The 16,595-nt window shown below is 45.1% G+C and overlaps 1 protein-coding gene across 1 annotated transcript in view; it reads right to left on the minus strand.

Moving 5' to 3' along the window:
* Window positions 1–16,595, minus strand: part of LOC144140950 (condensin-2 complex subunit H2-like) — a 64,869-nt gene that overhangs the window by 11,909 nt on the left and 36,365 nt on the right. Inside the window, exons 9-15 of the mRNA XM_077672443.1 lie at window positions 15,855–16,000; window positions 13,946–14,156; window positions 6,595–6,698; window positions 5,282–5,357; window positions 3,250–3,336; window positions 722–798; window positions 538–627 (exon numbers count right to left, since the gene is read on the minus strand). Of these exons, the coding sequence (XP_077528569.1) occupies window positions 538–627; window positions 722–798; window positions 3,250–3,336; window positions 5,282–5,357; window positions 6,595–6,698; window positions 13,946–14,156; window positions 15,855–16,000 (791 nt within the window). The remainder of the gene's footprint in view (window positions 1–537; window positions 628–721; window positions 799–3,249; window positions 3,337–5,281; window positions 5,358–6,594; window positions 6,699–13,945; window positions 14,157–15,854; window positions 16,001–16,595) is intronic.

The raw sequence follows: 16,595 nt of genomic DNA on the forward strand, positions 1-16,595 counted from the left end.
CGACTGATGCTGACACTGGCTTTTTGGCTCACTGGACCACTTAATGCTACCCGGATGTCTAGTTTCATTCCATGCCTGCCATTCTTAGCTGTTGCTGCTCCTCTGGGCCTGCCAAATTACCGTCCTTCGCTATGAAACAGTACACATATCACACTTCAACATAACCGATTGATTTGATTGATTGTGGGGTTTAACGCGCCGACGCAACGCAGGCGATGAGGCGCGCCGTAGTGGAGGGCTCCGGATTAATTTTGACCACCTGGGGATCTTTATCGTGCGCCGAAATCTCGTACACACGGGCGTTTTTGCTTTTCGCCTCCATCAGAAAAGCGGCCGCCGCGGCCGGGAATCGAACCCGCGACCTCGTGCTCAGCAGCGCAACGCCTTAGCCACTGAGCCACCGCGGCGGGTACTTCAACATAACCGTGCTTCTGCCTTACGCTCATCTGAGAGTATCACAGGACACCCTCCCTACTGTCTCGTCCAGGAGACGATGCTCTGTCAAGTGCGAAATGCCAGGCTGCTCCTTTAACCCACCTCTTCCATGTCGAGCAGGGGTCTTATGCGGGACTCCCAATCCGCCACACACTTCTGCAGGTCGGACAGCTGGAACTCAGACATGGGCTCCTGAGGTGGTTAAAAACACAAAGGCAGAAGAAGAATTCAGCTTGCTCCCACCTTCCAGAGAAAGCTCAACAGAGCTGAAAAACTTTGAACTCACGCTGATTTCCCGCAAATGGTTGCGGACTAGATTTTCATAAGAGTTCTCTTGGGGCTCCTCCGGAGTAGGCGGCGGGCCTATCAAAGGGGAGAAGGACAGGGGGAGAGCATCAGGTCAGAAAAATTTGAATTAAGACAGCTGCAAATACACAAAGTCAAATGTCTGCGTAGTTCCTTAAAAGAATAAATGACCGTACCACGTCAAAACATTTAATACGGCATTTTCTGAGTTTTTCTAACCAATTTAAACACGTTTGTACTAAGAAAAGTGCATTCACAAGTTCTGTTTCCCTCGTGCCATCCTCACTGCCAGCATGGCCAACGTCTTATGACGACGCCCTGGTAAGTCCACGCGACAAAATTTAGATAATGGCTATCATACTCTTATTAAACCTGCACAATACATTCATGACTAGAACGAAAGAAAAAAAAGCCCTAAATCGTGACAACGTCTTTGTCAACAAGCATACGTTTGTGTAATGAAGGAATACCACCACTTTTATGGCTTAAGGGGCACATGGGTCTTTGGAACCAAAAAATTGCACAAAAAAGCATTTCAGGTGTCACTTTTCTCTTGATGTGCACAGTTTTTCCTCCAAAAAGTCCATACATGAAACAGTACCAGGTTCTTATAAAAGCCATAGAGGCCAGATTTCAACAAAGAAAGAATTAGTTTCTCATATTTCCCCACTTTTTCGCCACAAGTGGTATCGCAGTGATACAAAATTCTAGAGAGGTACATCCGAGCATGTATTGCAGCTAGGAAGATCATTCCTTTTGCACTATGAAGATGAATGTGCAAACGTTGTGATATGGGAAGCAGACTTTGCATTTTGTGTTTCAGTAGTTATTTAATCAACGTTAGTTTTAATTGGTTAGAATAGTAGTTGAAATCTAGAAGTTAGAATTGATGTAAACGTATCTGTGCTTGAAAAATGAAAATACTGCTTCCCACATTTCGTTCTCAACACATTCTGGTATCTATTCATGTCTTGCTGGTAATTTTTTGTTGAAGAGTTTTTTCCTATTGTTCTCAAGGACAATCAAGGAAGCTGTTATTTTATCTTGAAAACTAGTCCCCCCACATCAAAACTAATAAGACATTTGATATCAACTAAAACAACAGAACAAGCCAATGAAGTTTGGTCAAAATTGGTTGGAAAGCAAAACAAAATTTTAGACCAGTGTGCCCCCTTCATTTCCTATATCGTGACAACATCTTTTATCAAATTACGCAGGCTAGAAAAAGCCACCAAGGCATAGAGAATAGATCGACTGCTCTTGAAAGAAGAGGGAATAGTGAAACAGATGACTATTCCAGTCGCTAAAACCCTGCTTACAATACTTACGGTAAAAACATCTCACGTCATTTCCAGCAATGATAATTGTTTACTTCTGCCTGGCAAGGTTTGAGATACAATCGATACACCTTGAACATATTTCACCACGGAAATACGAATGAGCTGTTTTTAACACAACTCAAATCCACGGAGAAGAATTTCAGAAAGAAGCAAAAATGTTAACGGGCCTAAATGCAACGCTGTCAAAGCGAACTTTTTCTAGTTGACATGTAGAACATATAATAGATATCGGATGGTTTCATTAAGGCCCGGTCACAAATTGTATGGCCATTTCTGCAATTCTGATCACGTGGATTTGACTCATTTTGAATTTTGAAAAAAAAAGTTCCTCAAATACATTTGGCAAATGTATTTCAAAGCTGAAATACAAATACACAAAGGTACCTATAAAGTACTATCGTCGAGAGTCTTTTACATCCTAATACTATCTACCTAAACTAAACTAAGGCTCTAGATTTGCACTAAAACAGTTGCAGTATGAATTAAATAAGTTAAAGTACAAAACTGGCCACAAATGACTCCCTTCAGTGTCCTTTCAAGCTCTGAAAGTTTGTTAAGAGGTTTTTTGAGAGTAATTAGCAAAAAAGGAGAAAGGAATGAACAAAACCAAAGCAGCAATGTGACCGAAATTTGGAAATGAGAAGTCTACCATTTCTCATTCATCCAGACATTCCCCGAATATTTCACGTTCTTCCCCTGTGATCTCGAGATACTGTATTACCTTTTCGAAATGTGCAGTAATACAACTCCAAATAAAAACTGCTTTTCTCATGTTACGAATATTCCTCATGTTGATTGATCTTTTTGCAAGACTTACGATGATGCTAGTATCAGGGAAACTCCATCTCTCACTCCCAATAGGCACAGTTTTCTTTGGTTGTAGCCATTTACCTAACGTAAATTGCTACAAATGGCCATTTGCTGGCCATTTGTAGTAGTCATTTACTTGCCATGTTACAGGCCCATTTACAAGCCAAATACCCATTTGCCAGAATTAAATGGCCGTTTACGTAATGTAAACGGCTTAATATATGCAGTAGTTGCACATGATCGGTCAATGCATACTGTCCATGTCTGGACCACAGATCAATTATTTACATTTAATCTAGAACAGCCTCCACATAACCAGGGCGTACCGCTGAAACGAAACGCTCCTCTTTGCACTTGCCTTGTGCAGACTCCACGGGAAGGTCTGCGTCGGCAAAAGCTCCTATGTCAATGTCATTGTTGTCGTCGTTGGGCTCGTCATCACCACCTGTGGGGAACAGTGCAAGGTGATTGAGGAAACACACCACAGAAAAGGGGTGCAGGATGGTTCGCACAATAGCCCAGGCGCCCAACCACCATGACAAAGCACACACAAAAGGGTGGAACATCCCACCAAAAAAGAAACCACACGGAAAAAAAAATATTTTCCAGACTTCAACGGGTCCCAGGGCACCCTGCCATGCATATCTCCGCCGTAACCCGTGAGCGAAAATTTGCCAAATATTATTAACCCTGGCTTCTGCAGCTGCTTGTTTGATGGAGGAGAAATACTGCACACACTGCACAACACCAAGGTGGTCAGGTTTATTCCAGGGCCACCCACTATGGTGCATCTCGTAGCTCAGCCTTGGAAAATTGAACTGCGAATCTGAATAGAAAGCCACACTCTTTTTGTCGGCTTTGTGTTGTCTTTGTTTCACACACGGGAATAGAAAAAGACTAAATTTTCCAATGGAGGGAATTTGTTTACTTATTGGACGCGACGCTACACAAGGTTGCGGATTCGATCCCCTGGCGTGGCAGCCGCACTCTTAATAAAGTTGGAAAGGAAAAAAATAGAGAGTTTTAGCTGGCCGTTTTAGACGGTCCGCTCTGTTCTTGACGGCCCGCTTAGCACAACTGGAGCGTCCACAGCAGAAAGGTTTTGGCTAACTGATAACTGTATCTCCCAATAAGACGCGTTGTCTGGTGGGTTGGTTCATATTAAGAAATAAGATTTAGCACAGCGAAAGGCACTGACGGTCAAAAAGACGGGTAGTACCCGTTCCGTTCGTTTCACCGCCCGTGCCTTTCGCTGAGCTAAATCCATTCCTGAATTTCTATCTCCCGCGATGACGTCATTTGCATCATTGGTCGTGCCCTGTGCAAATGCAAACCAAAACCTCATACAGAAGGAAATATAAAAATGGATATTTCAGTCACTCAAAGCAAAATCCTGCGTTTATTGCTTATTTCAATTCAGTTGCTGATGACATAATAGTCCCAAATTATTTAAATGAAGCTGTTCAACTTCCGAAGAGCCAAGACAAGGCTGTCTTTATGGGAGCTACATAGAAGTATGCGCGCGTTTAAGTCGACGTTTTGCGCTTCTTTTCTAAACTTCATTGAGGTTTGCAAGATGTTTGGCTATTCAGAAGTGCTTTTCGCAGTTTCGTCGCTCACCTTTTAACGGAAGAAAGAAAGTTGGCAGTAGAGTGTTCACTTTGCTGGCGGCAGCCATCTTAGTATTCCGCGCAGTCTCGTATGCTGTTACTGACTGTCCACTCAGCGAGTCCGGCGAACGAAGTGGGCCACACATGGGCAATGGCACTCCCAGTTGCTATCGTAGCAGAGTGGGCCATCAATAACAATCAGCTAAAGCTCTCTAATAAAAGACTTAGCATTTAAGACAGTGTGGCCTTAAAAGGGGTCTACATTGATCCTGAGCTCAGTACACAACACGCACCATTGGGAGTCTTTCTGGTGCGCTCAATGACAAAATAATTGCCGTTCGGTAGTTCGAAAAAGAAAAAAAAAAGCGCACTCCCCAGCTGTGCAAGCATTGGCACATTCTTGTGACAATCGGAACAAATACTGTGAGCAGAGTACGGAGGAGAGCGGAAAAAAAGGTGCAAGCACTAGCACATGCTCCTGATTATCAGGACACACGGTAGACACGAGATGAGCGAGATGAAGAGGGGACTAGTTGAAATGTTTAATTACCGAATCCTTATTACATCCTGTTAATCAAGAGAGAAAATCCAATACCACAACTTTCGACCATGTCTAGAAAAGTTTGATAGCCACAGTGCATCATGACTAAACACAGCAGGGCACCTTGCTCAAGACATGAAATATGCCTCGGCTCTCAGGCCGTTGCAGTGCTGTCTGCTACGTCACTACCAGCACCATGCGAAGCGGCAGTGCTGTGACCCACCCGTCGGACTGCTTACCTGGCAAGTCACCATCACCGGGAGTGTCAGTGTAGTCTTCATCCACTTCCTCCTCAAACCTCTCTTTGTTCGCCGACTGCAAGAAGATGCAATAGCTTTTAGCCCCAAGACTCCTCTGTCATGCTCTGTGGCTATACTTGGGCGCAACTTCCTCGCCCGATGCAAGGATTGTGTTACTGCCAGTATTTTGCGCGTCACATGAGTCGTCCCAGTCATTTTTAGATTTCATTTGCTTATAAAGTATAGCAGTAATGGCAAACATACCATGTGAGATAAAGGCAGATGATGTCGCGCATTATGTGCTATCTTTTTTCAAACCGCATGCACGCGCTGACATCCGGGTATGTCCTTTCAGCACAGTGATACACTATTTGAGTTGTTACCATTCTTAACTTGTACCCACGTATAGCAAGCATTCCCTCCAAGCTGCCCCCCAGTTTGCTGCGTCATTATCGCTCTCAGCTTTTGTTAGCACAGGGACCAATTACTCCCGGCTGTGTGCTGGGAGTGAATGATTCCTGTTTTTCTACCTTCTATCAGCAGTACTTCAAATTTGTGCTCACAACAACGGCACGACATGCACCACAAATGTTTGCCTAACTTACTTCATTGTGCTTTAAGCAACTTATACCCCTGTCAGACGGGCACTTCCAATCTGGATTGAAGCGAAGAGGATTGACTTTTCGAGCACGCTCGACGCACCACCACTGCTGCACGGCACGTTTCAATCCCGATCGAGAAATTGCACCGGTGGCACTTACGTACGACGGATGGCGCCAAAAATGTACTTTGTGGCCTGCGTCTGGTAATTATGCGCGATCACAGGTAAACGCAAGTATATAAATGTTAGCACACGCTTTTTGTGGTCAAGTTTTGATAGAATTACTGGAATTACTTGAAGTTGTCGAATTCTGTGACATGAGTCAGCGGGGACGAGAGTATCACCGCTTTCATCCAATCGCGCTTGGAAACCTCCATAACGCTTGAGAAACCAGGATTAAGTTCAAGTGGGATCAAGCTTGATTGTGATTGAAACTGCCACGTAGCAGCGCCTGATTCGGATTGAGCTCGATCCAGATCGACTCAATCAAGATTGAAAGTGCCCATTTGAGACAGGGTTATTAGACTCTGGTGCAAACCAACAATGTCTAAAGGAATATTCATGCTAACACGTTGCCCAGACGCGCCTACATTTCTACTGCAGTAACTTGGCTCCAGTTTCGCGGGAAGCCAAAGCATCGCCTGCAGACACAAGCACTTGTCGAGACAACATGCGCGCCAAGGTCGGTGCGTAACACACATCCCGCACTTACGTCTTTGTCCATCTGCTTGAGAGCCTTTAGAGTCTGTCGTAAAAACCGCTCTCCTCCTGGCACCACCTCGCCCTTTTTCTGCAGCTGCAGCTCTTTCGCCATCACTGCGAGACAGGCAAAATGGCAAAGCAACTCATGCTTCCGCCAAACACTCAAACCTTCCACTGCAAGCCGGTGAAATGCATCATGTAGCTGAAAAAAAGGCGAAAATAGCAAGTCGACGTGCGACCGACCGCTTCAACCCTCTCAGCACAAGCAAAGCGTCTGCAAGAAAGCACAAGTTAAAATGACCATAACGATGAAATACAAGTTTGCTTGACTGTAAAGATTGTTTAACAGAGTAACAATAGCGGCAATGTAATGGCGGCTTCAAACAATTTGACTCCAAGTTATAAAGAAAAACAGATGAAAGAATGGTGACTTACCAGCTACTCTGTTGCACTGCCCCCGGGTTACTCTGACTGGCGGCCGTCGACATAAGCTACCTCCAATAAACAGAATTGTGCGATCGTGATTGTGTTGCGATTGTGTGATCGTGTGCGACCGCCAGACCATTAGGTGGCCTTTCAATGTCACCTTCAGGCATAAAATATGTATGCGTGAGATGAGTACGATGCTCTTAATGATGGATACAAGTTATTGTGATTGAGACGCGACACTGCCTCGAGCCTCAGAGGGTGATGCGCTAGTGGGGCTCCCTGTGCACACAAAAGAATCATTAGGACGGCCCTCCAGGATGAGAGAGTCAAGTCACGCCCTGAATGATACGAGTTTCAAGAAGTTGATATCCGCAAGGTAGGTTAGAAGTCATTTGTAAGTGAACACTAATTCATCTCCTAGGAGAAGTGAATGATGTAGTGGAATGTTGTATGAGTAGATTTTAGGAAAGTGCCGTTTTCTTGCGGCATTGCAGGAGGTGCACTCAATACGTGGAGCACGAAAAGCCGTTCCCCGCACTTGTCACGAAGTGGTTGGAGTGTGCCATTCAAAAGATATGCGCGTTTGGCACGAGTGTGGCCTATTCGCAATCGGCAAATGGGCCCTTCTGTGAACCTATCGTGTTTATCAGGGATGTAATAACTTATGTTTGGTTATATTGTAGCCAAGGTTCGGTTCGATCGGACGACTTGAACGCCAGGGTGGAATTAACGCATCGATTACTTTTATTCTGGTGGCTCACTAACGAGGTCATTTGCCGCCATGGTGTAATGGGAAACCAGAGTTCAATATACACCAGCTATGAATACCTATCGTATTTACTCGCGTAATGAACCCACTCGTGTATTGAACCCTCCACACTGTTCTTGAGACGTTACTTTTTTATCAGTTTGAGTAAAAAATGCATAGGGCATATGTTTCTATCCCAGCATGGTTGCTGATGCCATAGACGATCTCAGTAACGCGATATCACGCTACAGCATACGCAGAAATGCTAAAAAAGCATTCAAACAAAAAAAAATCTCAACAGCAGCGGGAGACATGAGTGTGAATGACGTTGCTCACAATTTAAAAATTACGCGCTTGCGGAGTGCCACCTGCTGAACGAAAAACAAGCCTTCTTGCGCCATAAAAACGGGTTGGCGTGTGAACAAAAGCACAAAACGCACTTCGCACTCCTTCCCTGCTCTTTGCTGTTGTGGCTGGTTTTGGTGGCATGCGAACAAAGCACTAACCGTACTTCGCACTACTGTGCTCTTGCTAAAGCCTGTTCCGCGTTTTAACCATTATGCTCCATGAAATTTGTTGTGCAGCTGTGTTCAGACCTTTTTTTGTGCTCCTGGTGCGCGCCGTACGATGAGCCAGTACATGAGCTGCACAGCCATTTTTTAAACTGACGGTGGTGATGCAAGCTTTGATGCACGCGCCAAGCAGCACTTCAGTGTTGACCCAGTGCGGGTACGCTACGGGCGAAAACGAGAGGTTTTTGAGCGGTGTACAGGGATCACCGTGTGTTTCGTAGGCCCAAAGAAGGGAAGTTTTCCGGCGTCGGAAAAGAAATGTTGGAGTGTCTTTACGGCACGGAAGGCTGTGCGCTGTGGGCCGACAACAAATGGGAAGCCGCAAGCGACTTCAATGAGGAGGATAGCTCCATGGCAAGTAGGGGCCACGAGCACGTTGGATATAAAAAAAGAAATTGATTAAATAAATACCAATGCCTTTTTACGAAAATGGTAAGGCTCTGACAGCGCTTCTCTTAACTTTATTGTATGAAGTTTCAACTTTTAGGAATCTGTTGCAACTTTTTTCTGCATAATGAACCCTCCCCCAAATTCATGCCGAAATTTCTGGGAAGAAAGGTTGCTCATTACACGAGCAAATACGTTAGTTCAGAACCTGGGCCTTGGGAACACCCCTGATTCATTGATGCTGAGGGGCAAATGCGTTGGCGCAGCACCTAGGACACAATAACTGAACAGTGCAAAACACTTGCTTAATAAACAACTTAATAAACCAAAGGTTGCTTTTCAAATTAGGAAACATCAAATTAGGCAATATTCGCTTATGTTTCTACGGTTTCTCTTTTATGACTTTCGCCAGCAGCCGCAAGCACTTGAGTACCACATACACTATTAAACAGATAGCCGGCTAGTCACTTGCACCGTGCCTGGCCCTGTTTGCCCCTAGTGCAGGGGAGCCAACCACGAACGGTTTGACACATGTGGCCAATGGGGATTTTCGCAACTGGTGTATATTGAGCAACTCTGATGGGAAACAAATGTTTCTCAGGGCTTTTTTTCTGTTTTTGGGAAAAAGCAGTGTCCCTCTGCACCGAAATGTGAGCAGCACACAATTTTCGAAATTTTGTGTCAAAAGCTTGGGTACCACACTGTCTTCCAGCATTCAGCACACGAAACATTTTCAGCACCACTTACTGGAAGGATCATTACCAACCGGGCCAGAAAAGGAGGACTGACCTTAAGCAACACACAATTTTGGCCCATTCGAAAAATTTGGGCTTGTGCGTCTAGCTCTTGTTTCACGAAAATAAACAAGAGTAAATGCTGCCTAACAGGGTAATTTTCAATTGCCCTCTTCCTTCAGCATGAGGAAGCGGGGAAAATCAGCAAGGCAGTCATTAGCCTAACTAAAGCCTCTACTACAGCTATCACTCAATGAAATTTTAAAATTCATTTTAATTGTTAAGCCAGCAGTGTTGATCGCATGTGTAGCTATGCTGCCATGAATTCAGTTTCTGTTTTTATTGGATAGGGTTTGTCAGTACCTGAGTCCATCCAAACAAAATTTTGAATTCTAGCACCAGCTCTGAGTTGCTCTTGTAACATTGTTTGCTGCTCAGTACGAACATCAAGTCATTGTTGGCTTCAGAAAAAAATAACCATTTATTATTTGCTTTACGGCTAAGAAAAGAGTCATTTTAAATTTCAGCCACAATTAGTTTGTTTTGCAAGCTAAGAATCGTTTTCAATTTGCAGTCGCTCTTGTCAGCGTTGGCTGATCAGGGGTTGCAACCTGCGCATTACTTGAAAAAATGCCGCTAGAATTGGCAGGTATAACGGCCATTTGTATCATTTTCTCAAATATCTAGCTTCATTATATACAGTTTGAGTAAAAAAAATGGAGTCCTATTTTGACACAGTAACATATAGGAAAATGAAGTTATATATCTTCATGGTCCCTTTAACTTGCACTGTTTGGCAACTAATTTCCAGTGCAGAAAATCTGTTAAAATGCTGTTGCTGGATACACTAAGCTTACTACAAACCACAAATAATGCAAAGTTGATAGCACTTCACCTTGTTGACTACATTTGTTATTTGAGTTTTGTGAAAAATTAACACATTCAACAGCAACGAATCGGTAGGAGGTGCTTTTCGTTGCTATTTTCTTGCAACTCTGACCCAAACTAACTGACAGTCTTGGCCTATAAGATTCGGACAAAGAAGCATCATGGGAATTCACAAGTGGCAGCCAACAGAAAAGTCTCGCGAAAATTAGAGGCAAGCAGCGGACGACAAGAAAGACAGCTCCGTTATCTAGGAGCAGTAACCACAAGTGAAAAAAAGCGGAGGGGAGGCAGGCTTCACGTTGTCTACAGTACTGCCCAAGTTGCAGGAACACCGTACCAGGCGGAATGGAAGTGGGCGGTCTGGCTTCGCACAGTCTATCCGAAAAGCAGCAACTTCGGCAGGTGTATTGGCAGAGCGTTGCACACAGCGGAGCAGAAGGGGCCCACAATTCTTCGCACGGTCGGCCACTACAGCATTGCCAAAGGGTGCACTGCCAGCTTTGCAACGTCGACCATGACAGCATCAACAGGTGTCCTCGTGGATTTGCCCCAAAATCCCAAGCGGTAGCAATGTCACAGCTCGCAGCGAATGCTCCACACCATTGACCCAGCAGAGGCAGTGTCAATGGGTGGAGCCACAACTTGGTCCACAGATGAAGTGTAGCATCAGAAGGTGCGCAGGCACTTCGCACAGTTGGGCAAGGCAGCATCAATGGATGCGCCAGAGGCTTTGCACCTTCAACCCTGGCAGCAGCAGCAGTGTAAACAGGCATACCAGCAACCATGTGCACAGCAGCAACAGCATCAGCAGGTGCCCCAAGGGTTCGCACCATGAGTTGAAGGGTGCCTTGACAGGTTGGCACTGTCGGCTGCAGCAGCGTCAACGGTGTGTCGGTGGCTCGGCACAGGCAGCCGTGGGAACAGCAGCATCAGTGGGTGCACCAAGTGAAGTGCACTGTCGACCCGAGCAGCAGCAGTAGCAGGTGTCCATTCAATTTAACGAACTCATGGTGGCGCAGAATTTCGCCATTAATTTCAGCAGTTAAGCTCACAGAGCACATAAACCTTTTCCGCCCTATTAGACTGCACTAGTTCCATAGCTTTCTCTGCACACCCAACGAAAAAAGGACAGAAGCAGGCAAAAAAAAAGCTTTTCCAAAAGCACCTTTCAATTCTACCCCATTAAGGACCAGAAAGCGACTCACTTCTAACTTCCAAATCAATCACTGGTTCCTCCCCTAGATGTCCTCTTTTAATGTTCTGCGACCCACCTGATGGATGTGATGAAGTCTTGAGAGGGGAACAAGAATCTTATCCCTTATCTTGCCTCCTCGTACAGGTCGTGTCAACTTTGAAATGTGAAATGGCTAGCTGCTCCCTCAAGGAAGTCATTTCTTCCTCTAATCCTTAACTGGTTCTAAGAGTGATGCAAGCTCTAACGCACGTAATTTTGCAATAGAAGCTGCTACCAGGCAATGCTTTGCTGCCTGGCTATGCGTCTTCCTTATACGAAGGCTTGTAACATGCTGCTGCTGTATGCTAAGGAGACCGCAGGCTGTATTATGTCTTGTGCCCACGCCAGCTCTACAGACCTACCTCACGTATGCAAACAGCACGAGATAAACTAAACACTCCGACAGCGGATACTGATGGCATTTCTACAATGACTAGAGCTTTGCAACTACTGTTATTTTGAGGGCAGTGACTGCCCACACCAGCGCCATTACACGTCTGACATAACACTTTAAAGTAGTTCTATAGGGGAGTCTACAAAATTCCAAGATTTTACCATGTTTTTCCCGATATTTGCATTACAGCATTCCCAGATCGAGAGACACCTGAAGAAAGGCAGAACAAGGTGCACCCATGTAAAGATCACATTGATCCACTGTTTCATAAGTTGATTAAATAAGTGTCTCCCCCTATTGGCATTTAATAAAAACACCAATTAAAGTGTCCACTTGACCAAGGAAATGCACAAAATGTTTCCCAAAAAAAACCATTTCTCATGTACAGTACTCCAGACTGCCATTTTGCAAAATCACGGTAAATATATTCTGCCACCATCTGCTTGTTTTCCTTATGTTTGCATAGTTGTACTTTCTTTGGCATTCCTGCGTGTCATCGCGATTGAAGCAGCTACATTGCCTTAACATCTGGGGTGTTCAGAAGATTACCATCGTGAACTTGATAACTGCACAATTGCCGTACACATCAGGTACACAGATTTTTATACACACTGTCGGTATGCTGTTGGGAGATGTACGTAAAGCAACAACAGAAAGGAAAATAACTGCATATTTGGTAAGTTCAGACTTCTTTGTGTTCCTTGTTCAGCCCTTGGTGTTCTTTCGCTAAATCGGAGAATTTGCAGGCTCGAGACAGAATTACGTTCTCGTGTGAAACAATACATGAATGAATGGGTCTAAGTAAATACGTATTGTTTTCTTGTAAATTTAACGTCAATGTTTACTGCTTGGATGTAATTTAATACGTCTAAGAACGGCGTAAGCTTGCGCTAGGAATAAGAACGGTTCATTTTTACTCTGCCTCCTTAACGCCCAACATTATTGGTTTGGATGGGCTCATTTTCTTGTATATAATTCTTGTATGAGAAATGCTGCTAAATGGTATGCCGGAAGTTGCCACGTACATACAATTTAATCACATTTGACAATGCTGACTGGTGAACAGGGGCTAGTTGGGCACAGGCATATGAGTGATTGAGAACAAATGAGTATGAGTACATAATGGTATACCATACAATTACATGGGTGTGAGAAAAGTGGGCATGAGTATTATGTAAGAGCATCAGTACCGGTCACTAGGAGTAAAAGTAACTACAACTACCGACGAGTACAAATGAGTATGCGTATGAGCACGAGCACGAAAATGAATACAGGTACAGGCGAGTACTTGTACAATACTCGCCTCTACTTGTATTCATTTGTACGAGTGTGTCAAGATGAGCGAGTACGAGCGGGTCTTTATGGAGCCTGACCGAGTACAGCAAAAAGAAGAAGAAAGGAGGAGTGGGACTGACTAAATGACCTCTCTATGATGACCTCCAGTTACGGTAGAGGTGCCCAAATTCAGCAAAGCCTGTTAATGTGGCCACCACTACACCGAGGGTAATGGTTTCAAAGCAGTCAGCTAAAATGTTTCCACCTCAACACACTGAAACCTCCCCAGCGAAGGCAAGCCAAAACTAATTCCTGACAAGCCAAGGCAACAATAAGGCTTCGCACCATTGTTGCACCAAAGTGGTAATGGCTCGGTGTTGTTTCAGGCCACCCAGGGTTATTCCCATGCACCAAAACCTGCATTTAAGGCTATCGCACATCTCGCCACCAGGAACAATGCAGCCTACTGCAGCAGCCAAGAAACGAAATCTCAACTTTTTTCCCCGTAGCAGAAAGCCCCCGCGGTGAGCAATTACTCGAGAACAGCGTACTTGAAATGCGCTTCTCGAGAATTACTCGAGAATTGCGGGAATAGCGATTTCTCAACCAAGCCCTCCTCCTCTCAGCATGGCTTATCCACTGCAGCTAGGGTTTTAAACACCGTTCCCCCCCAACATTTACAAGGCCCCGTGCTGCTTACAGTGGGGGAACTGGCCCTGCTTGACCCAGAGCGTGGCAATGGGCACGATGACGTCTGTGGGGGCGCCCTCCGGGTCCGGGGAACTGTCCTCGCGTGGCCGCTTGCGCGTTCTGCGGCGCAAGACCAGGGGCTTCTCCATGGACGCGATGACCTCCATCGGATCGTGCAACCTCTTGATCGGCAAGATGTGCTGCGGCTGGGTGGCTTTCAGCTGCAGAAAGCGAGATTCCGTTGCCTCGTGGCATTCAGTGCCATCCAGTGCTTCGCTTGGAACACTCCTATTCGCTTACGCGACTGCTAAAAAACTTTGCTGCGCTGCTCAACGGCCTAGGGGTTGAAATATGGGCTTTGGAAAGAACGCCCAGGGTTCGAGCCCCCGCAATACCAATATTTTATTCAAGTTTCGTGATGTTTTTCTGTTGTGAAATGTTCTCTTAGCTCAATCCTCTACAATGATTCCGTAAATAAAAGTGGCTTTGTATCTTTTATGACGGTTTAGATGTTTGGTGGGGAACACCAACAGGTTAAGCTAACGTTTTACAGAGTCCTAATTTTACAGGTCATTACACTTTGGTGGCACCAGTGGAATAGAACAATTTTGAGTGCCCACTTCAAACACTGAAGTTTAACGAGCTGTAAAATTAGTTCCAAGCGATGCATCAAACTGCTTCGGTTAGTGCATATACCAGGGCTCATAATATTGGAAAATATAAAGATGGCAGTTTTATGACCAACACTGTTTTCTCTATTGTTCCTTCAAAATGACTAATTACCTCTAATTATCTTGGTAACCAATTGACTTACTAAAAAAATGGCATATTTAAATCCGTGAAAAAAAGCAGCAACTTACAAGTTTGACAGAGTTTACTTGAAAATTAAAAGTTGTTGTAAGACCAGCGTCCCCCCTTAAGACAACCAGCTTCTTATGACAGATTACCGCGGTCCCGGCAATCTCCCGATTGAAATGATGCATTAAAAACCCCAATTATACAACACTCAAGTCCACACAGTCCACTTCATACGACAACGGATGCTTGAGAACATAACACCAGAGTTTTTCCCAACTTTCATGCAGCCTTTATTTCTTAAACCCCATTTGACGCTGCTTCGACTGCAAAGGTAAACAGTCTGCAGTAGTCCCGACCGCTTGATGAACAGATGCAAGCAAGCCGGCAGGTACTGGCAGGCAGGAGTTCACCTTCGACGGCCCCATGCCGCAGCAGATCGCCAACATGCCAACCCGTGAAAAGTCCGAGTTCAGGTGTCTGGCGGACCACTAATTTACAGGTCCCATCGAGCCGACAAACGTGAGAACACATGCCACCCCACGGCAATGACCGAACACCCACTTTTCCTCGCCGCTCGATGCAACTTTCTTCCTTTCACCGCACTCTCTTCTTGCGTTCGTTGTTTCAACCTCCTCATCACCCCACGGTCCTTTCGTTTTGGCCTTTACCGGTCTTACCATCTGATCGCTGCTTATTGGCGTCTTTCAAAGCTGCGTTGTCGCTTTCCCACCTTTTTCATCGCCACCTCGTACTATCGTTCATTTCACTTGACCTGGGCAGTTTCACACTCATTTTTCTTCCCAATTTGCTCGGCCACTTCGGACTTTCCAGCTTATCTCGCGTGTGTGAGGTGCAGGGCTGGCGGGCTAGTGCCAGATGCCACGGAGGGGAGGGGGCGCAAAATGGGCGGGTTTTTTTGTTTGTTTTTCTCTCTTATATAAACTTAGAATTTCAGTGAGGCGTTTGCAAATTATGCGAGAACACACTAAATATCGTAATTCAAAGAAGGTATCCCATTTGTCAGGTGCGACTACCTACTAGGGCTGCAGTCACCCGTACCCCGATCGTACGACACCGCGGTCGCGCAACACTTCCAAGTGGTCCCTCAAAGTCCACCATACCTCCTTGACCCGCCTGGGGGTCTGCCGCAAGGGAGGAGGCAGAGGCGAGGTGGGACAGGTGTCCTGCGCTTCTGGCATGGTGGAGGCCGCTGTGTCCCCGCAGAAGGGAATGAGCTTCGCGTCTTGGGGCTCCGACAGCGGGGACCCTGCGGCGGCAGCAAGGGGGACATGGCGGTTCACGGTGGCCGTGCGAGTTCCACCAGAGGAAGGCCACAGAAGGTGTGACAATAAAAAAGCAAATGAACTCCGAAACGCTCATTAGAAGATATGTAAGCGAGGTCTTATTAAAGGGGCCATGAAGATAAGATACAAGTTTGGTTGAAAGACTGCTTTATTCCAACAACTAATATACCAATTCTAACACAAACTTTAAAAAGAGTCAAGGGGGACACGGCTCTTAAAACAGCTTCCTTTATTTTGAAGTAAACTCTGTGAAACTCGTTAGTCTTACTGCTTTTTTCTATATTTCAAATATTTCATCATTTTTGAGTAAGTCAATTACTTACCAAGAGATAATTAGAGATAATTTGTCATTTTTGGAAGAACACTAGACAAAACAGGGTTAGCCATAAAACTGTAATCTTTATATTTTCCGATACTCTGAACCCTGGTGAGTGTAATAAGAGAATTGGTTTTTTTATGCACCACTTGGAATTATTTTACAGCTCATTAAGCCCTGGTGGCACCCATGGCAAGGGACCATTTCAAATGCCCATTTCACACATTAAGGCTGTTAGCCAA

The sequence above is a fragment of the Haemaphysalis longicornis genome, unplaced genomic scaffold, assembly GCF_048455015.1.
Source record: "Haemaphysalis longicornis isolate Haplotype H1 unplaced genomic scaffold, Haemaphysalis longicornis Haplotype H1 scaffold_57, whole genome shotgun sequence".
Classification (NCBI taxonomy): domain Eukaryota; kingdom Metazoa; phylum Arthropoda; class Arachnida; order Ixodida; family Ixodidae; genus Haemaphysalis; species Haemaphysalis longicornis.